Source organism: Branchiostoma belcheri, unplaced genomic scaffold, assembly GCF_001625305.1.
Source record: "Branchiostoma belcheri isolate BF01 breed outbred unplaced genomic scaffold, Haploidv18h27 scaffold104, whole genome shotgun sequence".
NCBI classification, from domain to species: Eukaryota; Metazoa; Chordata; class Leptocardii; order Amphioxiformes; family Branchiostomatidae; genus Branchiostoma; species Branchiostoma belcheri.
Window position 1 is genome coordinate 97561 of NW_017802425.1, and position 24188 is coordinate 121748.

General features: G+C 41.4%; 4 protein-coding genes across 8 annotated transcripts in view; 2 read left to right on the forward strand and 2 right to left on the reverse strand.

Annotated features, from left to right (window-relative positions):
• LOC109476164 (GRB2-associated and regulator of MAPK protein 2-like) overlaps positions 1-2577 on the forward strand; it is a 7200-nt gene extending 4623 nt beyond the window's left edge. The window contains exon 3 of one of the 2 annotated variants that reach the window (XM_019777063.1): positions 137-2577. In XM_019777063.1, the coding sequence (XP_019632622.1) occupies positions 137-1600 (1464 nt within the window). In that variant the 3' untranslated portion in view covers positions 1601-2577. Of the gene's footprint in view, positions 1-57 lie in introns of both variants that reach the window. The other variant, XM_019777056.1, reaches the window with a different exon arrangement.
• The window catches only part of LOC109476182, a 9345-nt gene extending 676 nt beyond the window's left edge, over positions 1-8669 (reverse strand). The window contains exons 1-8 of one of the 3 annotated variants that reach the window (XM_019777072.1): positions 7817-8665; positions 6865-7072; positions 6423-6732; positions 6151-6246; positions 5698-5758; positions 3972-4539; positions 3593-3696; positions 2097-3248 (exon numbers count right to left, since the gene is read on the reverse strand). In XM_019777072.1, the coding sequence (XP_019632631.1) occupies positions 3110-3248; positions 3593-3696; positions 3972-4539; positions 5698-5758; positions 6151-6246; positions 6423-6732; positions 6865-7072; positions 7817-8463 (2133 nt within the window). In that variant the 5' untranslated portion in view covers positions 8464-8665 and the 3' untranslated portion in view covers positions 2097-3109. Of the gene's footprint in view, positions 1-2096; positions 3249-3592; positions 3697-3921; positions 4540-5697; positions 5759-6150; positions 6247-6422; positions 6733-6864; positions 7073-7816 lie in introns of those variants that run through there. The other 2 variants (XM_019777085.1, XM_019777078.1) reach the window with 2 other exon arrangements.
• Positions 8670-9269: 600 nt separating this feature from the next.
• Positions 9270-15086, forward strand: LOC109476686 (BSD domain-containing protein 1-like). Of its 2 annotated transcripts, XM_019777695.1 has the most exons (13): positions 9270-9301; positions 9422-9470; positions 9872-9988; positions 10535-10564; positions 10883-11032; positions 11473-11527; positions 11768-11883; positions 12151-12219; positions 12510-12585; positions 12759-12839; positions 13069-13770; positions 14220-14323; positions 14465-15086. In XM_019777695.1, exons 1-13 carry the CDS (start codon positions 9291-9293, stop codon positions 14504-14506), a joined length of 1602 nt encoding a protein of 533 aa, XP_019633254.1. In that variant the 5' UTR covers positions 9270-9290; the 3' UTR covers positions 14507-15086. The 2 variants fall into 2 exon arrangements, with proteins under 2 accessions (XP_019633254.1, XP_019633262.1); XM_019777703.1 differs by lacking the exon at positions 10535-10564 and having other exon boundaries at positions 14465-15083.
• Positions 15087-15279: 193 nt separating this feature from the next.
• Positions 15280-24014, reverse strand: LOC109476675. Its single transcript, XM_019777685.1, has 6 exons — positions 23773-24014; positions 21113-21303; positions 20642-20851; positions 19727-19857; positions 19449-19599; positions 15280-19206 (listed from the first exon to the last, which is right to left on the reverse strand). Exons 1-6 carry the CDS (start codon positions 23955-23957, stop codon positions 17126-17128), a joined length of 2949 nt encoding a protein of 982 aa, XP_019633244.1. The 5' UTR covers positions 23958-24014; the 3' UTR covers positions 15280-17125.
• Positions 24015-24188: the final 174 nt, after the last annotated feature.

Here is a 24188-nt window from a genome sequence, read left to right on the forward strand (position 1 = left end):
GCAGGACGTCAAACTCGTGCACGGAGACTGCCCTGGGGAGGACGACGAGTTCACGGGGTACGTCAGGCTGTTCCACACGTACAGGGACGAAGTGATCGTGGGCACCTCCGTTCAAGACGACGGGCAAATTTCACAGGTCGAGTTTTCTATCAACACAGACATCCAGTTCAGTCCTGCCGACCTGGAACTCTCGGAGAACAAGGAAATTCTGCGCCTGTTTCAGTCCAACGTTCGCACGAGCGTTCTCGTGGACAGCAAGAACATGGATTCGTTCATCCTCGTTATGGGTAAACCGTACTCCTCTATATACCAGGACAGAACCAAACTGTTCAAGCCCGCAGATCTTGCAACATACCCATACTCATACGCGAACGTAGGAGACATCGCCCAAGTTGCGCCAACCAACCCTATATACGAGGAAACTCCCGACTACCAGGATCCCGACTTACATAAGACAGTAGTCCCATCAGCACCGCCTATAGAAGAGGGCAATAGTGTTGGGTACTACTCTCCTGTCGAACCACCGACAGAAAAGGATGATTCGACAGATAAAGTTGCAAAGCCTGAAATAAAACCACGGAGAAATAAAATGCCCCCAACAGCGGTGCCTGTGGGGTTTGTGGGCGAGTTGAAAAAGGCACAAGAGTCAAAGAAGACCAGGCCGCCTGTACCGCCGAGACCCAAGGGCTCAGCTACAGCAGCGACATCGACATCCGACCGAAACACGAGTGATGATTACACCGATTTGACGGGTGGCACTTACACCGCACTGAAACCAATCACCACGTCGACTGTTGAAGGCCCCACATCATTTGCCGCCTTCGAAAATACCGTGTACGACACGTTACATGATGTAACGCCCGAGGGAGACCACCCAGCCGCTGGGAAACGTGCGTCCTTCAGTGTCAAAGACTTGGTCAAGCAGATGGAAACAAAAAGTGAAATCATTTCCTACAAAACACCACTCAACATACCCCTCGCGCTACCCAAGGAACCAGAGCAAGAGGAAGAACATTATGAATTCCCTCCGCACTCATCTGATGCACCTGACGAACAAAGAGAAAACAAAGGAGAGATGGAGTACCAGTCACCACCTCACGTCCCCAGCCGCTCGCCTGATGAACAGAAATGTCACGATGATAGTCCAACCTATGATAGCCCGAAGAGCCCAGCCGTACAAGCGACGCTTCCCAAGCCGTCAGCTACTGGCTACATGCAAGGTACAAAAGGGAGCCATGCGTCTCAGCAAGTCCCTGTCGGAGAAGATTCAGAAACACACTCTGACTACGATAACGTAACCGAGATCTACTTTGAGACACCGGCAATGACGGATCCACCGGGCAAAGACGAACACGGACAGTCGGCAGACCCGTCACCATGGGTCCCGCCGGACGACTTGTCGACACTATCCGTCTCGGAAGTGACGGCATGCCTACGTCACCTCGGCCTCGGAAATGACGTAATCGCGGCGTTTGAGAGGGAGCGGATAGACGGAGCTCTGTTGTACGACGTGGATGAGACCATCATGACACAGGACATGAACTTGCGCAAGTTAGACGCCCTGAAGATTCTGAAGTTCATTCGGGGATGGAGACCGTAAACATCCCAAGAGCAAGTTTAACAGTGAAGCAAGAAGCAAAACTGTAGGTTACTGCATACCTAATCTGCAAAATGACACTGTATTTCAATTCATGATTGAAAGGATAAACAAAAGGATAGAAGCATGAGATTGTCATGGAATGATAATGATATGGCAAATTCAGTGGTCCTCCAGAAACCTCCCTGTATCCATTCAAAGGAGTCATGACATAATAGATGTCTTAAGAAGTCTTCAAGGGGGCTTAGTTAGGTTGCTTCCTAATGTATCCTAATATATGTAAAAAGCGTAGGACACAATGATAGAGCATAAAATGTATTTCATTCATTATGACGGTACTTTCATCTCCATAGATCCATCCATTACTGTCTGAATTAATTTACTAAGGCACGCTTCTGGATACAACAGGTCATAATGTGTAACTTACCCGCCAATATTGCTGTGCCATGCGTAGCCTAACTATACATGTACTACTAGGAAAAAGCACAAACCAGATATGCACATATTGTACTTTATTGCCTTGCCTGAGGCGTGACATTATGCTACTTTAAGATATAGATCTATATAATACAGGATGCGAAAATCAGAGAAGTTGTTGCTTGAACCATATATTGTAATTATAATGCAATGCTTTTTAGAAGACTGAAATTCACTCTCAATTCATGGCAATTTACGCTTCTATTTGAAATTTTTAAGTTTGTAGGACTTTTGCAGTCGAAAATAGTGAAAGTACCATTAAGAGTACATGCAATAACCAGGCAAACTGGTTATTAAGACAACGCCGTAATCTGGATCGAATGACACGACCCATGCATATGAATTCAGTTATAAATCAGATAGTTGACTGGTACTGTTGGCCTATCTGATGAGTATGTGTTCCCGCTGTGTGAAAATGGGGATGACATGATTTTCCAACTTGTCAATATTTAATCCATGTCAATTAACTATAATGTACGCAATAAATGAGAATGTTTTAACAACTCTATTTCCCGAATAAAAGTACAAGATGTATATATATAGATAAAGCTGTTACGTTTCTGTTAAACAAAAAATTAACTAACTAATCAACTGGGACTGACAATCTAGGCAGCAACAGGACAAGAAGTCCAATAATCGGCATCAAGCCCATGGCTACTTTTATGGGGTGTATAGAAACTCCATTGTAACTACGTTGCCCTGGATTGGTATTATGAAAGTGGACCATTCTTTGTTGGAGATCCATAGAGTATGGCTAGCAGTGTCCCAGCAGAATCCTTTTTCAGGTTTTCCAAGTAATTGGCAAACAAAAGGTTAAACTGACGAAGAAAATTTATCAATCATGAACGATGTCTGGTTCTGCGTCCGTTTATGTGACGTAAAATCATTCTTATAAAGATACATTATCAAGATACACTATATTTATTCAGCAAAAAGCTTTGTCATTTTGTATTTGTATGAATGAAAATGAAACGACTCATTACACTGGGTCAGCTAAGTCATGCTATCTCTAACACATCCAAGTGTCACCAAGACTCAGTTGTCTGCATTTGGCCGCCATCCGTTGATGAACTTCTTGAGCTTCATGCTGTGAACACGTGACACGCCCATCTCAGTCAGCATCTCTTGGTCAAGGTCACACATCAAGTTCCCGTCAACCTGGTCCCTCTCAAACCTACATGTGATTAAGGCTCCATGTCAATCAACCATTCGTTAATAAGTTCGTCAGGTTGGTGGTAGCGACTGTGGGAGCGGACGTAAACTAACCAGGATGGAACCCAGGCTATCACAATAGATGTTTATGAGTAGAATTATAGCCTGTAACAGGCTTCAGAGGTGGTTAGAAAGAGTAGACTTGGCCAAATAGACAAATGACATACCAAGGGATTATTCCTTTAGAGGACCAACTCCCCTGGCATGTTATCTGTCTATTTGGTCGTCTACTCTTTTCAGACAGAGAAGCCAGCCAGAGAGCTTTGTGAGAGCCTGGTAGAGGCTAATAGAATGAGACTATCCTACCTTGGCACATACTCGGCCATGTTGAGCAGTTGGAGACAGTGACTGACTTGTTTGATAGACAGTTGGGAGAGTTCTGTAGGCACATCACTTAGGCTGGAGAACATCTGCACATAACAGACAAAAAAAAACAAGAAAACAAACAACTTTCGATAAAATAAAATGGGGGGGGGCAATTATTGGGCGAGAAAAGTACAACGAGCTTGGAAGGGTCACCTACACATACTTAGTTTAAATAGAACCACAGATAGAAGCAAGCAAAGAACCGGTACCCTTCCACCGTTTTGCAGTTTGCAGTGCAGACTATTTTCATATTTATTTATTTACATACTGATTGACATATTTACAAGTAAATATGGTGATTTTGTTATAAAGCACGTACCTCTCTTTTCCGACTTGCTGTTTCCCTCTGTGAACTGTGGATCACACTTATGTGTTCGCTCCCTTTATTCTTATCTTCGTCTTCAGTTACCACGGGTTTCACAGCCCTCAGTGGTGATACTAGACCCGTCACTTTAGTTGGCAACGTTGGGACGGGGTCAGCCTTGTGCGGCTGGCCGGGACTGGTCGGTTGTCCTGGTTCATCTGAGGAAGACGATATTTTTCGCCTCGGCGCAACAGGAGGTTTGGCAGGACGGGGCTTGGGGGAGGAGGTTAGGGGACCTACCTTTTCTGCGCTGGTTAGGCCTGTGGCCGGCTTTGATGTTGGAGATTTCAATTGACCTCGAGCTCCGAACGTAGGACGCACTGCTTGTGTCGTGGATGGCTCAGAAGGAGTTCCTTTGCTGAAATTTGGATCTTGGCTGCTAGGAGTTGTCTTGGTGGGTTGTGCACGTTTGGCGAGCAGGCCTTTGAGTTCGGCAGCAAAAGGGTTCTGCTGGGGCTGGGCCTTGGCCTGGGCTGTCTTCTGTCTTGAGGCAGCAGCAGCAGCGCCATCAGGCGACACGTCCCTGATTCAGAAGAGAGGGAAACATTTCATTTGTTTATTTATTTCTTATTTCCAATGAGGTTAATGTTTTTGGCAGCGTTTGTGTGTATTTGTGTGTGTGTGTGTGTGTGTGTGTGTGTGTGTGTGTGTGTGTGTGTGTGTGTGTGTGTGTATGTGTTGTCAAGATTGTGTGTGCGTATTTGTGTGTGTCAACTCGAGAAGGCTTAGACGGGCTGTATATGTTGATTTAAGTAGGTAGGTCTTGATGAGACCCCGACTTGATTGTATTTTGGGGCCCCTACCGGCTTGTGGGGGGTATTGTAAAGAGGCTATCCACCAATCAATCTAATAGTATTTTTTCATAACTGACCTGCCAATTAGATGTTTATAACCGATCTGCCAAAAATGTGGCAGATCAAACAAGTGGAGAAAACATGATGAATACCACACGTTCCACCTTCCTGCTATGTAGACTTGGCCCTTGTGGAATTTGCTTCCTTGTTGGCATCGATCCAAATCGCTGATAGAGAAATGCAAAGCATTGCTCTTCATGTCTATGAGTATGAGTAAATGTCGCGTGCAGTGCCCTTTATGCATCTTTCACGATTTGCGTCGTGCGTAAAAAACGTTTGCATACCCCTATAGGCTCCAGTCTGTACGGTAAGGGTCAATGTGACTGTACAAACGTCTACTAGTGTATAAAAGTAAATAGCGTTGACATGTGATCCCGCGAATGTAAACATTCACAACTTAATGTCATCAAAACAAGAAGCTTATGTTCTTAGGACTTTTTCGGTTCCGTTCCCGCGCCAAATCCTGTGAAGGTGTAGACTGACCTCTTTCATGGTTATCACTGTAACGGTCTCCTAAGCTAACCGACTGAGAACAAAGGGGGTTAAAGTTCATCCACTGACTTCTGAACGTAAACACAGCACAGACGTTGTTGGGTAAACAATGGGTAAACCGAAGGTAAGGGCAGCACAGAGGTCAACGTACAAAAGCCCCTCATAGGCTAGTTTTAGCTATTCCTTGGCGGTAATATAATCATCAAGGTTTCAAGTATGAGATGATAAAGAAAATGTGCAAAGAAATGGCAGTCTATCACACAGGTTTCCTCACCCAGAAAATCGTTTTTGTTTTGAAATTATATCGGTGTCTTTAAGATGACAATATGGCTGACCTGTCTTCGTCGATAAGTTCGTACTCTCCCTCTTCTGGTGGGACGACAGGCCTGGTTCCACCTGACAATTGAAAACATCACGGGGGGACTTAAATGAAGAGCCCAACATAACAATTTCATAATCAAATTTGTATGTTTCTTGTGTCGTATAATTTTATCAAAAGTCTCGTTTGTTTTTTGAAAGTTTCAATTCCTCAAAGTTGAGATGAAAGATTGTTAGTCTGAGTGCCGGCCTATTTATTTTGCCGGGCTCCCAAATTAAAACCTGGCTTCCAGCAGGGTACTTAATTGAGTGATAATGATATACCACATGACCATGTGCATGTAAGGCCAGGTATTTCTTTTGTTTTAGCCTATGAGAGGAGAATCAATTTTTTACAGGAACTGTAGTAGAGGCACCCAGTAGGAAAAAGCTAAGAATTGATTCCTCTGTGAACACTTCTTCCTACAAACCTTTTCCAGCGGGTCCGATGCTATCTGGCACGCAATCATAGTCGTCGTCAGATATGGTCTCGTAGTCTTCCCCGTCGCTGTCATAATCGTAGTTCTCTAAGATTGGGGACGAGATAGAAAGGTTTATGATGAAAGCATTATAAAGGCCCGCATATACATGTACGCGTAAGGTGGAATAGTCGAGGTAAATAGAAATGTAAACAATATGTAAAATGACACCACTGACAATCCTCTGGAACAGTAGCACGGCCGGCTCACGAAAATATGTTTACCTGTTTCAGCTTGTGAAGATGTTGATGCTCTTGGAGTAGATAACTCTCTCACCAGGCTCTCTGGCTTACTGGAGCGGTCGACATTCGGCGGGGTTTCCTCCGCTCCAGGCGCGGGCGGCTCTTCGCTCAGGCCCCGACTCAGGGGCGGCGGAGGCTCCTCCTCGTCAGGGTACGTCAGGGGTGCGAACTCAAACGTCATGTAGGGATGTTCTGACATCCTGTCTACGTCAAAGTCACGACTGAAGGCTGTCAATACGGTCTCGTACTCGGAGCTTCGCTCAAACAGACCCTTAGCGACTAGAAACTTGATCTGTAAGAATAAACAAAGTTTGCAGCTTTTGCCATTTGCTTCTACTCGTACATTATAAGTTAGGGCTATGTATACTAGCAAGGTGCAAAGCTTGCAACAGATCTAGAACCCCCTCCCTTTCTATTGACGTACCTTCGCCTTGACAGGCATAACCAGGAGGTCTTTCTTGTTTTCGGACTTTTTGCTCAGACCCTGGGTGGTGGCGACAAGGTACTTTTCCAACGTGGTCCCCTCCAATCGCAGGACACCATCGAACGAGTACCCCAGTGACTGCATCACTTCTGGGGAGCAGTAGTTGATGTAACCACCGTAGAACTGCACACGCCGGGGGAGGGGGAATCTGAAAAGTTGTAGACAGTGAAAACTTTTTGTCGAAAACTTATAATTTACGGTAAACGCTCTTTGAAACGCTGCATGCTGACATAATGTCAATTTTATCATCTGTGCAATACATGTAGCTCCAAACTTCCCTAAACATTTCAGCTTTAGCAGGAAAGAGTTTCCGTGCTTCCTCTTCCGCTACTTTTAAACCAGGAAGGCTAATAATGAAGGCTAGGATGCCCAACAGTTACCCAGCTTTATTTTTTTTCTTTTTTTTTCACGGCTTATTTATTCCAACTTGGATCCACGGAGAGAAGACTTCTGGGTTCGTTAACAAAAAGACCGCCACATTACATAATCATAACAGGAAGAGATTGCCACTTGCAACCCTTAATTTCCCCTCAAGTATCCTGCAGGTCCTAGGTTTCATTGTGTCGAGGAAATTCCAATATTTACCTCATGCATGCCAACGGAGTCCAGAAAGAGACTATAGTCTGGTTGCCTGGCTTGATAGCCTGACCTAAGGTGATAGCTAAACATTTTCCGAAAGGGCATGCAATAAATACAAGGCTACACTCCTTGTGTCTATGGTACATGTAATATGGAAGCAAGACATGTCGAGAGACATCTAGCCGTAACTTGGCAACTGTGGCTAGATAGGCTGCGGATAACATACCTAATATTGTGCAAAGGTTTAGTTATGTCCGTACGTACATAAAATCCTTGACTGTTTCCCAACAGGAAACGGCGTTATCGGACCTACCTTTTCACTATCTCCGATATGGTGTAAGAATTCTCGTCGGGAATCACCAAAAATCTTCCCCGGCACCCGTGAGGCAGAAAGCACTCCTTTTCACTGTTCACAAGGCACTTCAGAAAGGGCTTCAGTCCGTTCTTGGTGGGTCGCTTGGCGTTTTGTAACAGTTCTAACTGGTCTCCGCGGTGCAGGCGAACCCCTCCCAAGTCGCTTGTGACGGACATGTCGGAATCAACACAGACGTACCGTGGAAAGTTCTTAGCCACCTCCTTAACACTGTTGTAGACGACGTCTACGCCTTCTGAACATGGTTCCGACGGTAGGAGTTCAAAATGCCCCCCATAGTTGAGGGGGATATGAAGTTTGTCAACTTTACTTCCGGGTGTGTCCTGCCCTCCCTCTACCGTGGTCACCACTTTCTCCTGTGTCTTCACTCCGTGGATTTTAAAGATCTGTCCCGAGGAGAAACTCCACATCTCTCCGTCGCCATAGAAACCCTCGCTGATTTGTACCATCTGAGGAAAGTCATTGGCCTCTTCAAGAAACTCTTCAGGGCTAAAGTCTCTGTAGTCGATCCACTCGACAGTCTCTAGTGTAGCACGCCCCGCCATCTTGGAACAAGTATACAGTTTCGTTAATACAACAAAGGTCATTTGATCGCGTGAGGAAAAGGGGAACTCAACCACATGTTTGACGACATACTTTATATGTGCAATTCTCCTCTCATAAAATTTGTGACAATATAACCAGTGCCATTGCGGTTCGACTTGAACCCACTCAATTCTTCATATCAGTGATTTTTTTACCTTTAAGTAACTACCCTAGCAGCTTAACGCACACAACGGAACACCTGACGATTTTAATACGCTTCCAACCAATCAACCTTTGTGAATTTCATTTCACTCAAACTTATCTAGTAAGTAAGTCGCATAACAAGCTCGGTATCTGGAATCGCACGCATACGTTGCAAATATCTTTGGCCTATTACTATTCAACATAACATTACAGTGTGGAGAATGAAAAGTTAAACTTTGAACTTTTTAGCCATAAGGCCATGTTGATTTGATTATATGGATGACATCCGCGCGCGCATGAATTTTCGGCCGTTTCCAAAAAAAAAAAAGTTTTCAACCATACTGTAAATCGTGCAAAAACAGTTGCTAAATGAGCAAAAATATACCATAAGTTGCAAGGAAAACATTTAGAAACGATACCAATGTCGTAGAATGCCAAAATCAAAGGAAAAAAGACAAAAATGTAAAGAAATGAATTCGAAGAGTAGATATTTGAAACAGTGATTCTCTGAATAAACAACTTTTATTCTATAATCGGAATTTTCTTGTAATGGTGCATAGGAATTTCTTTTTTGCTACTTTGCTAGTAATACATGTATTTAGTATCAAATGGAGTCTGACTTCTCGCAGCACCTGTTAGTAATAATGTAAGAGGTTGGCACGCATGCGCAGTACGACCAGTCAAGATGGCGGAAGGGTGAGTTGACGTAATCTGCTGAGTTGTTTTGGTGCTTCTTTCTTGGTATTTCCGCCGATTCTCTTGCCTAGAATTTGCCGAATGCCGTCTTATTATGAAAATATTGGTTTGTTTTACCAGGGGAGGCGACACGTGGTTCAGCGGCTGGGTCAAAGCAGCGAAAGATAAGGTAAGACCGGAATTTTCATACTGAATCAGATGACGACACAGTTCTTTGGGTGACTCAGTCTGAAGTGCAGAATAAAATCATACAGTGATAACATTCAGCATGATTGACACAAACATTTTCTAAACCATACAGTACATGAACTGTGGAACCTAGAACTGAGTCATCTCGCCAAAGGCTAGACTCACTGTGCCGCGATATATTTTTGTGATGTCAAAGGCCAGCTGGCCGATTCGAATCTTTCAAAAAATCTATCAAAACTAACTTCGTTTGAATTGATCCTTGGTGAGTTCCAGCTCTTAGCTGGCCAATCAATGGTTATTTATACGGATGTCCTAATTGACTCTACTCTACTCTACTTTATGGTTGAATAGTACATTTGACTGCTTTCTGTATATCTTTAGTCAGGTGAAGTGTTTGACTTCATGAAGAGGGACCTGACTGAGTTCTCCACAGTCGTTCAGAAGGACACGGCTACAGCTGTGGCTTCCACAGCATCCACAGTCAAGGGGAAGCTACATGTAAGTACAGCTGCACAGAAAGTCTACTTAGTATAGCTTTTAATTAGCAATAGAGCAAGAAGACAGATATAATATCCATCAATTGATGTGTATTATGTATCACCCAAGGTACCAACCCAAAGGTGATGTAGAATACACCGTGTTGTATAAATGTAATACCCACCTTAGAAAACACACATTTGAACGCAAAGTGTGCATTAAAATTTTGGTGTCCCTCAACAAAAAATTGTGTCAATATTAATTTCAATCACTGATTCTGGTTTTGAAATTTCAATAGTGGCACCCATGAAATGCATTGGACTTATTCTATGCAACTTTTCGAAGCCTGCAGGACAGACACTGTTATTCTATAGATAAATGGAAAAAATAACAGAAAGGAACAAAGAATGATGCATTATGAACTTCTCACAGTTTCAATTCTTGCACCCTGTGAGCTTTTCCCTTTTAAAATAAATGATTAAATGGTGCAAAACATTACTAACTGGCGGCAACTGGTATTTGTTAACCTTTGAAGGTTAAGTCCTAAAGTTGTGATTTTTCAAACAGGAACGCAAGATTTCTCTACCATCAGAACTGGTATGTGACATTAAATGCATGTCAGATGGGGTGGCTTGGTTGATGTGCTTTGGATAGTAATGCAAATAACTTCCCTGACTTTTGAAGTGATAGAAGTGCATTAAAGCTTTGTTGCATCATATACATACATGACTTATACATTCTAGTATATGCATTTTAGGGATGCCTTGAAAGCCACTAGAAATTTGTTCTGACTAGCCAATTAGTATTAGAATGACAGCCAGGAAATATCATAAAGTTTTCTTTCATATCATAAAATCTTCCAAGACCAATGTTCAACGTCAAGTATACATGTCTGTTGATGTGTGTTCTATGAAGGGAGAGCAGTCAGCAACTGGAGGTGCTATAAAGGAAGGCCTCTCCAACTTTCTCGGCGCCATCTCACGAAGTCTGGCCGTGGACGATGATGATGTGGAAGAGATCCGTATTGGGCCAGCCTCACCGACTGCTGTGTATGGCAGGGCACAGGTACATGTACATGTATGCCTTCTCAGCAGGGCATGCTGGCAGCACACGTGAAACCCCTAATGCAATGTGCATAGCAGTTTAAAGTAGGCACAGTGTGGCTTTGCATTTGTGTCTGCAATATGAAAAATATTAAACCAAACATTCACTGTCCGACAACCATGAAAAAACTGGGTTCCACATAGGTTCAGTATGTTTTGTTGACATACTGCTCACTCTGTAGAATTGTTTACTAGGATTGTTCACATTTCAAGCTTGAGTATAGAAATGTTTCAAATGTGTAATTAAAACTGTGTAATTAAAAAAATCAGTGTTGAGAAAATTTGATTTCCTACATTTCAATGCTGAAACGTTATCATCTGTGTGTTTGTTTTCATGTCCTGTTGTTTTCTGTCTGCACTGCTGTTATGATGAAACAAAAATCAGCTTTTATTTGTATACAGGCTCGGCTACACAACATGCAGATTGATCCTGGAACCTACTGCAATGAACCAGATGGTAGGTATAACATGCAACTCTTCAGTTTCTGGATATCTTTTACTCTTAAAGGAGTCCATTTTGAGTTGTGCAGGTAAAATTTATCAGGTGCTAGTAATTTTCAATCTTTTAATCAGGTATGCAGAAAAAAATATTTCAAGCCATTGTAGCAAAAACAAACACCAGTGTCAACAGCAACACACCTGGCTGAACACAGCATTACAGATTGTTGGCCCTGACTTTGTTTGTGCTGATATTTAGGCCCTCAAGACCTGTATATCAAGTGGCTGGAGACCTTTGACCTGGAAGGAATCAAAGGCGACATATCTGACTTATTGGTGGCTAAAAATGAAGTCAGAGCTCTGTACACACGTTTGGTGAGTACCGGTAATTCTTTGCTAACTGTTAAACCACCTTTAGGCGTAACACACCAGTTTTGTATAGTACGTACAAGCTGCATAAGACTGGACTGTAAGATTTGAACCACTCTCACCAAGTAGTCATTTTCACCAAGTGAGGAAATAGGTGTAAAGTGCAGCCAATTCTTGGATCCATGTACCCCAGTATTATTTTGTACCCAAGCGTTATTTTGTTTTAAGACAAGCCTTGATATGATTTAGATTTGACATGCTTCTTTTTCCCAGGTCCCATCAGCTGTTTCTCACTCCGAGTTCTGGCAGAGGTATTTTTACAAGCTACACCAACTGCAGCAGGTGAGATGTCTTCCCTACAAACTTTTTACAATCTCCACAAATATGCTAGATTTAAGATCCAAGTGCCAGTCAAACTGACATAAAAAAAAGGAAACTTGCTGAGAAGTAGTCTGAGTTATGATAGTTGCATATCACTATGGCCATTACATAATACCAAATTAAACAACTGGATATATATTCTATAAAGATGTTGCAGATAGCATCCATGAGTGAGTTTTTTTATGTTGACTGAGGCGCGAGAGGAACATGGGATTTTAACTGATTAAGGCACTTCTGCATGTGTAATCCAGGATGAGGCCCGCCGAGCGGCTCTGATGGAACGTGCTGACAACACCAGCCCCAGTGATGACCTTGGATGGGAAGATGGTGAGTGGTTATGATTTAGAACAAAGCAAGACATAATTGGTTGTAAAGATACAATGTAAATACATTTTAAATATTCTGATTTCCTTTGTTGTGACTGAAAAGCGTGTACACGTTATACCTAGATTGCTGTGAGCCTAATCAAACTTAAGTGAGAGATTTTTCCTACTTTTCAGATGAGGATGAGTGGGGCTGGGAGACTCCTGATGCCTCCACCCTGCCTGCTATCAGTGAAGGGGCTATAGCAACTCAACAAGGTACACAACATTGTCATGTTGAGATCCAGTTACATCAGTAAATGTTCAACTTTTCTCTGACATACAAGAATCCCATGAGCAGGAATATACATGTATCAAAGTTATAAATACCAGCTTACCTTAAAAAGTTCACTCCATTCTTCATTCAGATGCAAGTTCACAGATGAATGATATTGTACATTAACATACAGATCTCACCATTATTGGCTCTTGCATGTTGTTCATTTAGGTCAAAAAGAAGAGCAAAATGAGGAATCAGCCCCAAGGGAAGCAGAGCTTGTCATACCAGAGGAAGAGCAAAGTTCAAGTGCTGTGTCATCTGAGGGATCTTCTGAACTTGTCATGTTGGAAAAACCATCCTCTGAAGCCTCAGTGTCATCTGATGAAGCTTCGACAGTGCATGTGGAAGAATCAGCCAAAAGGAGTAGTCCCGTATCGTCAGATTCTTCTGATGTCGTGCTTGTCGACAGACCGGACATCGAAGACACAAGAGAAACAGAAAGTGCAAAGACTGAAGTGCAAGTACAACAAACCTCTCTGGCTGAGAAATCTGACAAAGCTCCAGCGGTTCAAGTTTCCACAGTTACCCAAGAAAGTCTAGACAAAGAAGACTCTGAAGATAAGACAGGTATTGCTGAAAGAACTGAGCCAAAACAACAGCAATCTTTGGACACAGTGGGATCAGACCAGGTTGTGGAAGCAAACGCAGAAGAAACTATCGTAGATAGTCTTGCTGTACAAGTTGAAGCCCAAGTCAGGATACCTACAGAGAAGGTAGAGGAAAAGGGTCCAGAAGCTGAACCACAAGTGCCTGCAGCTGAGAGTAAGAAGGAAGATGTGAAAGAAGTGCATGAACTGCTGGCAGAAACAAAAACAGTGGAGATGGATCGTGCATCCCCAGCTTCTGCTGGTGGCAGCAGTGGGGCCAAAGGTGAGAAAACAGGGTTTGAAATAACCGCTCTCACCAGCAAGTCATGTTTTCTGTGTGAACCTTACTGGAGATGCCAGGTTGCCCGGCACACAAATTATCATGATTTTTTTGCATACAAAGCGACCTTTTTAAAGTTTGTAGTGGCCCAGCTTCTGAAATATGTACACTTCTTCCTGTCTTGGCCAACATGTGAGCGATACCTTTACAGATGGCCCAGCTTATGGCTTCCCTTCTTAAAGAAACAGTAGATGTGGACAGCAAGCTGAAATATTGATGGGAAACCAAATGCAAGTTTTTGCTTAGGATGCACAGTGAGAAAATAAAGGTATTTCGATACCTGAAAAGGGTCCATCTTGGCAATCCTGCCCATATTCTAAACTACATTTGTCCCATACAAGTACCGGTAAGATGGTCATGAAACTTTACTTGTATGCCTATATTTGTTATAGATTCCTCAGAGAGCCTGAGTGATGATTGGGAAAAGGACTTTGACCTGGACCTAACAGAGGAAGAAATGAGGATTGCTCAAGCTGCTCTTGAAAAAGATGGGAAGGTAATGTATGGATTAGAATGATAGACATCAATGATTTGTACCACTCAAATTGTACTAACAAAATTTACCCCAAAGTTTCAGTATAGTCCTCCTTCCAAACTCAAACATGTCATCTCATTTTCAATGTTGACCTTGTTTCAGGACACTGGAGACTTGGATGACGATTGGGAGAGCTGGGAATGAATGGAAGGACCAATCACTAAAACTGCTGACATCAGTGACTGATATTTTACAAGGATTTGTGTTGTGCAAAGGAGCAATGGTTGTGGTCATTCAATTCTGAGTTAAATTATTCATGCTTTCTTTAAGTTTTAAAAGTAAGTTTCTATTCATAATATTAAACATGGAGTAGGATGCATTGTTGCTGGGTTATTACTAAAATGTTAAATAATTGAATGGATGTTTGAATCATGTGTAAGTTGTGTATTCTGAAAATGCATGTCGCTCTACATGTATATTGTACCAAGTTGCAAAGTAATCTCTAACATCTTTTGTCTTTTACGTTGAACTATGGTGGGAAGCATATACTGTATTAACTAATAAAAGTTGACATGCCATTCCATAGATGATGGTAATTTTGCCTTGTTAAGTGGCAGACATAATCTTGTGGTGCTAGGCATGGGGACATTCTTTCAATCTATTTTATCATTAAGTGTTTGACCAAATTTAATTTCAGATAACTTTAACCTAAGGCCACACCAATTTAATTTCTTGGTTCTCATTTTTTTCTGATTTGCCAAAAAAAAAAGATTCTGGTTCAGAATCAACTGCAAAATGCTCATATTATGCCCTGAACAGTTGAAAACAATCCTTTTCTTCCTAGTTGTTAGTTATTCCATCTTTCAATGCAGTGGTATCATTAAAAGTTCAAAATTCATTGTTTAAATTTGAACTAGCCTGGTGTGTTGACTTTATGGCTCCTATCGTACCATTTTGGGCCATAATAGGATGTCTAGGCCCGCGGGCTCCATTAGTTTTTCTAGAAAAATCCGTTAACCAAGAAATTAAATTGGTGTGGCCTAGGGCTTATACATTTGTATTGTACACCCCCTCCCAGTAATTGTAAAAATATAATATTGGTTATTCTACATGTATAAGTGATATTGTACCCTCTTCATACACATATGGTTTATATGCAAACTAATATGCTACATTGTAAATACATCATTTACATAATTTACTGAAGTGGTGATGGACTGTGTTTGGATGTTGTAAAAAATAATATGAACCAGCTCTTATTTTTAGCAAGTACAAAAATATGTATACCTAACTACATGTAAGGTACCAACAGACAGGCTATTCTATTTGCTTTCTGGGTGCAAATAAAATGACAAAGAAAAACATGCATTTCCTGTGGTATTTTTGTATTAGATACAGTGAGTAGAAAATGAGATAAAACAAATCGTCCAGCTTTGTCACATTTGCCATGACTTTAAAATATGTATTCATATCCTATACATGTATACATGAATCACCAAACTCAGACATCACACAGTTTCTTTAGAGAGGCAATAAGAATAAATTTCTTGCATGCACTGCATCAATACACTGCCATCACTGCATTCCTTAGGCTTCCAGACAAACATGTCCTTCATGCTGTATTTCTACCACAAATTTCCTTCATGATTCAAAGACACATGTCAGGTGAATGTACAAAGCACCACAAATATAAAACAGTTAGATCTACAGATTTTGAAAATACATCCACTGGCAGATTCTTCAGTAACTGTTACTTTGGTATATTACTTTTCATCAATCAGCAATACAAATATTGTAGTAAGTTTGACAGACAAGCCACACATATCTTCTAAGGCATGGCAGTATTATTACCGGTGTGAAGCATTTAGTGGGATAGTAAAAAATATAATTTACATAGTATGATTTATACTTAACAGTATTACTTGCAACATATTGCTACACAGTGACATTGTCATAAAACACCACTAGTGCAGCCATCATCATGATTGTCTGAATATAGTACTCAGCTACATGTAATAAAAGATCGAGCTTCTTAGCAAATTTACCTCCTAAAATACATTCCTTGCTCGAGGCTTATAAAAACACATACCGGGGTAACTTATTTCCTCTAAACATTACACTGTTCAGCTCCTTTTATGTGTAAACTTCTATCAATACCATTCTATAGAGATACATACAAATATATAAGATACTGTACAAATTTGTGAGTTAAAATCCTTAATTTGTAATGTTCAGCTCCAAGTGTAAACTTGTTTCAATATCGTTCTATATAGTATTACATATAAATGCTGTATAACATATTGTACAAGTTAATGAGTTAAAACCCTACATTTGTAATGTGCTTCTGTGTAACTTCTTAAATCAATGGCTCAATACAGTTGCACATTCTATGCTGCATATAAAACCTGCCAGTTTATCTAAGTTCATTTGTAGTTGGTCTTCTTTTATAGACTATATGGAGATATATCTTCCAGTAAAGTCAAAATACAGACCATAGATCATAATTGAAATTTCAACCTTCTCAAGTTTGCATATGCTGATGAATGTACATATAATTCAATTTGCATATATAGAGTAAAAAGTATATTACAATGTACATTTTGAGAAGGTATTATCTTCACATCCATTGATCATATCATTAAGTTAGCTCTGTTCAAACTTGTCTGTCAAAGGGGACTTTTCTAGTACCATTACACCCTGCCTGCAGTCCCTTAATATTTCATTGTAACAGGTATTCTTCCAATTCTTCATTTTCAGCAATGTACATGTAGGCATGGCAAGATATCTTTGGTATCTTACATGATTGTGTAAAAATTGGATGGTTCACACATTGGAGTCAAACTTAGAAACCCTGCTTCCAACTGCATTTCTGGGAATATTTGCTAGGGACTTCCTGACTGGTTTTAACCCCTTAAGCCCAACCGTTGGTTTCTCATCTTCCTTCTGACAGACTGACGATACACCAGTCTGTAATTCTGCCTGCCCAAACTTGGTTGAACTGAGCGTTTGATTCATATTTCTGTCATCTTTCTCTGGGGTCCCAAACTTATTCAGCTTCTCTGCAACCGTGTTCTTTGGTATATTTGCCAGGGACTTTCTACCTTTCTCCTTCTTTGGATTGGAACGTTTGGTGTCAAGCTTGTTTGGAATGGGTGAGGAGTTCCCAGGACTATCTGGGGGAGTCATTGTACGGAATTGTGTGACTTTGGCCGAAACAGCATTGGATGGGATTTTGGAAAGGGACTTCCTGGACATAGATGGGGAGTGCCTTAGTTTTGGGAAGACCATTTCAGAATTTACTGGAAGCTTCTTTTCAATTTTTGTGTCACTTGTGCTTATGGAAGGTGCATTAATTCCATTGTCCTTTGCTTCCAGTTCCATTGTCCTATCGCTAGTGTGAACTGATGGAGTTTCAATGGCTGTAAGGATTGCTGTAGCTGTCTGGGGCTTTGGTGAATGGTTTTCTTTGTTTCCTTTCTTTGTATTCTTTTTTTGTGGAGAATGTTTCTTGATTTGTTTCAAAGTCCCCACTTTGTTGCGATCATGAGATTCACTGGCTTCAGAAGGACCAGTAGTCTTATCAACTTGCTCAAGTACTTTGGCATGCTCTGAGTTTTCATGATTGTCTTTAGCATCCTTCCTTGCTTTGTCGCTTTCATTTTTCATGGAAAGCTGCCATTTCTGTAAATGCATTTGCTCATTTTTGGATTCTGATGATACTATTTTACTACATGTTGGATCATTTTGTTTCTCACATGGTAAGCTGTCAGTGATAACACTGCTTGGTTTCGTAGTACCTTTGATTGTGCTTTGTTTCTGGACTGTGTTTGAGACAGAGCTAGGGGCACTGTCCTCAGCAAACTCTAGGGCCTTCTTTGCCTTCCCAGATCCAGCTTTGGGAGTCAGGTATATCTCCTCCCATGTTTCCTTGGCAACTCCCTGGCCTCTTTTTTCAATCCTGGGTGACCCTATCCCCAACCTAACCGTCACTGGCATGTTAGCAGGACTGTGTCCCTCCCTCTTCCTTAACCCTGGGGAACCACCAACTTCAACACTATATGGCATTACACTATTCTGTGATTTTGTCACTGTACCACCAGGATCATCCTCACCCAGTCTTGACTCTACAGGAATATACCTCCTGCCCACCAAGGGTTTCTTAAGATATGTGGCAGTTCCCATTCTTACACCTTGCCTTCCATTCCTGCCTTTGTCTTTAAAATTCATCCTGTGTACGACGACCTTGGGGTCTGGCCTTCCTATGTTGCTATTGTCAGTGGGACTACAGGGAGTGATGATGATTCTAGGCGGAGAGGAATCCCTGGTCTTCCCCCACTCACTTAATACCTCCTCAGACTTTGTAAATGACGGGTTACAGGTCCCCTTGTCTGGGACCCCGGCCCCAGCAGAAAGCACTTCTTGGGAGGAAGACTTTAAAGAATCATTTCGTAGTGCACTCAACACTTCTGACAAGCGTTGCTGCTCACTATATATATCAGGACAAGATTTGGCTGGGGGCAACCTTTCGTCTACTTCAGTAGTAGTAGAAACATCTAACACTGACATGACAGCTTTAAGCAGGGAGCTGTGAAGATCTGGTGTTGCTAGGGAACCTTCCAGAACACTTGGCGCTCCTGCCACAATGCCAGGTGTTCCAGGTGTCTTCACCTGCACACTCGGGGTTCTGCTGGGTGGGCAGGAGGCAGGTCGTGACCTGGGAAGTATTTCTATGTCATCCAGCTCCTCTATGTGGAGATCTGTGGCGTCGTGTTCAGTGTCGTCACTATGGGCTCTGTGGAAGCCGAAGGCAGCCTTGATGTACTGGCCTGGTGTAGGGCAGCCGGGTATGCTGCCATCACGGTTGGGGTGGCAGTAGTTATAGTACATGGTCATAGTGATTGCCCCTGTAGTATGGGAGAAAAAAATCCATCAGAATGAAATGTATTTTGTTACACGTTGGATGACAACAATGACTTCATCATGCCAAAAGTAAATAGCCTGGGTACCATCCTAAACTATCCAGGATGGTACCCAGGCTAAAAAAGCAAAACTTGGATAGGACAACTTGGGGATGGGGACGTCCCTAGGATAGGGTGTTGAATAGTGTGAAATTTATACAACAAAGCCAACAAGGAAGGTGATGTACCAATGAGGAAGCCTCCCCACACAGCCATCATGACAGGGATGTTGTACCAGACACCCAGCTTCCTGAAGGGGTACCATGCTGCCATCAGAGCTGAGTTCTCCAGCAACATGATTGTGTAGAAGCCTACAATATGTCTCCTGGTCCGACCCTCCTGGAAGTTAATAACAATATAATAAGTTAGTATTGTTACAGTAGTAAATACTTCATTCAAATGTGCTTGACTTCAAAAATTGGCTTCCCAGATCATATTTTGTAGGAGTTGTGTCTACTGGCCTTACCTTTATGTTGAAGAAACAGAAGCAGTAGATGACCCCTACTACAGCATTGAACAGCCTCTCCTCCCACCAGGTGTCACAGAAATCTGTCTTCTGCACACAAACCCAAATGGTCATCAACAGCCAGTGAACGCCTGTGGAGGGGACATACAAATATACATGTACATGAGTGTGGTGTATACAAGTTATTGTGTTACTCTTTTATAATTAGCACCAACTATGAATTTAATCTGCACCCTTTGAAGACTAACAAGTACAAAATAGTCTAGAATACCATGACTAAAAATATATGACTATATATATATATATGTATATATGTATATATATATATATAGTAAAATATTGCAGCAGCAGTGTCCGAAATACCTGCCTGCAGTCTGCAATCTGCAGATAGATTTTCAAGATTGCAGAAGAAAAAATTATACAATCTGCAATTTTGCAGAAGGAAAAATAGGCTCCAGATTCATTAGTTTTCAATTTAGCAAACTAAAACTCCCAGGCCCCAGGGACAGACTGTTCTGAAACAACAGGAACTTCTTCACTAATTTGCATCATCCTTGTCTTGACTTGTCTAACTTTTGTTTTCTTTTGGACTTCCAAAAAATTGTCTTCACTAATTTGCATATCAATCCATAGTTTATGCTTATAAACCTGAAATTCTCCTGCAGTCCAGTAATGCTACTGTACAGATTTACAAAGCTATATATGATGCAAAAAAGGAATTATTGGTTTGAGAAGGTTGTAGTATGGAGGCTTGTGTATTTGCAGAAAGGTTGTAATATGGAGGCTTGTGTATTTGCAGAAAGTATTTCCAATTTGCAGAACAAAATTTTGACTCTTCTGCAATATTGCAGAGTACTGAAAAAAAGTATTTCGACCACTGAGCAGCTGAACTAGTGACAGTGGAACTGTACATACCAATGACAACACAGATCCACTCCTTGTATACTGATGCGAACATGGCCAGTGCCAGTACCCGAGATGACACCATGCCGATACGCCACACTGTCTGTAGGAACAGCCCTCCCCACGTGATCTTCTTCTTGTCCTTCCTGACTTGTCTCATGGCCTTACTGTAGGCAGCGATGGCCCAGGACAGGGAGATCAGCGACACACATGCTGAGGTACCTGGGGAATCAAGTCATCATCAGGCATGTTCAGTTTACATGACATGACAAATTACATGACACTGTGTCATATAATTGAACTTAATATAAAGTTATACACAAAGAAGGATTAACATGTACACTGTTGAATTGCAATCCTTTACAAGTTCCTTTCATTTTCTAGAATTGGCAGTTTGTACTCATTTTTCCTCATACCATTCCCAAGTGGAATGCCCTGCCTGTGCCAGTGCCACCCTAGCCCGGGAGAGAAGATTGTACAAACCAGTAAGAAAGTTGGCATTTCCCAATTTAAGCATGATGTAGAGCTGCAGTATCAGCTGTGGGGCTGACTCCATGAAGGACTCAAACAGCCGCAGCATGCACACGTCACTCTGCTGCTGGTACAGACGCTCAAAATCTATGGGATCGTTGGTCTTCCTGGCCTCCCAGCCAGTCTGTAGGGCCTGGACATACCTGTGGCGAGGCAGAGACCACATGCTGATGAAGACTTTATTCTAACTGTTGGCAGGGTTTGAAAGCGGTATTTCCAATGCCTAGTACTCTCAGCTCTCTATTAAACGTACCGGTACGTTTATTTTTTTTCGCCTCGAAATCCGCCCGGTACGTTCTTATTTTAGACGGTACGTTTATTATTTTTTTTCAGAATCAAACCAAGTTCAGGACAAATTTTCGGTCCTGAACATAAAAGTTTGAACATAGATTTTCAAAATTAGGGATTTTATTCCAACATTTCCCCGATAATTTTTAAAATTGGGGATTTTATCCCCGATAAATGTGCTCGTCATTCCAATTTTCTTCGGCCAGGCGGCGTGGATCGAGCGCTAATCGGGCCACTATTCATTCCATTGCCGGCACAATCTTGTGAATTGACGATGAATTGTCGATCTCGCCATGACGCCGCAGAGAAAACTTCGTTATTGGTAGAAAATTTGACACCCCGCCGGCGTTTCACAACAAAATTTTCATGTGAACAACTCCGAATGTCTTTGTTTACATCGTGAAAGCTCACCGATACTCCCGCCGGCCGGCCGCGCCCGACCACATGGTTGAGGCATGACGCTAGTTTTCGGCAGCTCGGCGGAAAAATAATCCATCCCCAGAAGAAATGTTACGCATGAAAATAACAACTACAGCTTGCTTTCCTCGTTATATGAGTTTTGAGGCCGTAAAATGTTTAAAACGGTTGAAATTTGCTCGAAAAACGGCTCGAAAATCCACGGCGAGACTGCCAAAATGGCCGACAGTGTTTCACAATAACAGTGGTTAAAGGTCAAGACTGCATCCAAATGTACAAGATACATGTACAAAGTACATATTACAATGTGCTAAAACGAAACTTTAAACGCATGAAAAAAATTTTTTCGGCTACAACTGAAATAAAAAATTAACTAATATTTTTATAAGGTTAATTTTCAAACATTATTGAGAAATTTTCCGAATTTATTGTTTTTTTTGTGTTAAAATGTAATGTTGTTTCTATGAATGTGCGGTTGGATGCTGTGATTGTGAAGTCCCTTACCTCTTACATTGGGAGAATCAGATGAGATATTAGAGATTATCACGCTTAGTACCGCGACCCGAGTGTCTCTCAAAAATTGTTTTTGAGTGGAGTTTATAGACATGATTCATTTGTTTAGCTTTGTCAATATGTGATTTGTTTGGGAAATAGGATTTGGTTTAGTTTTTAATATATTAATGTCAGTAATATGTTAATGTTGATATATTAAAAACTAAACCGAAATAGGATTTGGTTTATTTTTTAATATATTAATGTCAGTAACACTTTGGAAAACTTGCTCCAAGTTCCAGGTAGTAAATACATGTACATTTTGTATCATGTATTTTTCACTTGTTGAACTCGTGGAAGCACCGTTGGCCCCCGGTTAGGGGTCATCCGGGTAACCTATGCCCAATTTTTTCAAAATTAAGGATGCTAATAGAATTTTTTTTAAACATAAAGAGGGTAATTAAGTACAGATCTTGAACCTTTCTCCTGCCTTATACATCTGCAGTTGTACAGAAAATGTAGAACTGAATTTGCAGGAAATGACCTCCATTTGTGTTTGGAAACGACAAAATGCAATAGCTTCGCACCCTCCTCCACCCTGCTATGAATTTCTGGGGAGATCCCTGTATATATATATATCTATATGGCCTATGGGTTTTACAACTTTTACACATTAGTGCAAATTTGTATAGAGCATTTATTCAGCATATTGTAAATTTCTGTTCAACTTCAAACTCTATTAATGTAATCTTTCTGATAATTATTAAGCTTAAAAAATCAAGGACTCTTATTTCAAAAACTTGATAGCATTGTTCCTGCTCAATGTATGCATGCAATGCAATGATAACAAATTGTGTGAACTTAGAGTCAGATCTCGAGTTAGAATATAGATGGCTAATGTACTAAGATATAGATTAGACTGTACGTGACATATACCCCATGTACATGTACTTTTCAATAACTTGTAAGAATGCAGGCTGATAATTTGGTAATTTTCCTGAGGGTATGTTTATTCTGGGCGGGTATATTTTTTAGGTTTTGAAGATTTGTCGGGGGTACTTTTATTCCAGAGTCATGTTTATTTGGGATACATACACCGTGGGAACACATTTTAGTAGCATAAACAATTTGGCTTACATGTCAATTTTTAAATTTTCCGGGGGGTACTTTTATTCCAGGGGGTACTTTTATTACATTTTGAAGATTTGTCCGGGGGGTACTTTTATTCCAGGGGGTACTTTTATTCGAGAGGTGAGAGTACCTGCACTTAACCTGGACTGGTCCATGTCCCACTCTATACTAGTATATACATGTAGTTGTATGTGGATTTTATTTGCTGCATTGACTGTTACCACTGTTAACAGTTTTAGTGTGATCAATACTTCCTAAATTCGCCGTGAGAATGAGTGGCTCACCTGTAGATAGGCCCCATCTGAATACAATGGATGAGCCAGCTGATCCACCCACCCATGTTGTCATCAGCCATAAACCACCTGGTGCTGAACACCTGCATCACCAGCGAGGGTACAATGATGAAGGTCAGGGTCAGAGACCCCCACTCCACACGATTGCCTGCTCGAAAGTACTGGACTGAAACCATGGCATCTGAAAGTGGGCATATGACTGGTTTATATAAGTTCAACAGAAATCTACATCAACAGTTCAAAGTCTGAGCTCTCATTCAAAATCATATTACTTTTTTTACAGGCCCAGTGAGTCAAACTGGTTCAAAATACTTTTGAGGTTCCCACCGTGATATTCTAACATGCTAATCACAAATAAACCTGCTTTTCACACTTTCCATTCATGCTGGTTTCACACAAATCGGAAT

Coding starts and splice junctions, on each gene's coding strand:
- LOC109476686 (XM_019777695.1), top strand. Junction 9,989..10,534: donor CAGTCAAGGGGAAGCTACAT/GTAAGTACAGCT, acceptor TTTTTCAAACAG/GAACGCAAGATTTCTCTACC. Junction 11,884..12,150: donor GAGCTCTGTACACACGTTTG/GTGAGTACCGGT, acceptor TCTTTTTCCCAG/GTCCCATCAGCTGTTTCTCA.
- LOC109476675 (XM_019777685.1), bottom strand. CDS start 23,957: ATGGTTTCAGTCCAGTACTTTCGAGCAGGCAATCGTGTGGAGTGGGGG. Junction 20,852..21,112: donor AAATGCCAACTTTCTTACTG/GTTTGTACAATC, acceptor TTGATTCCCCAG/GTACCTCAGCATGTGTGTCG. Junction 19,600..19,726: donor TCTGTTTCTTCAACATAAAG/GTAAGGCCAGTA, acceptor ATTAACTTCCAG/GAGGGTCGGACCAGGAGACA.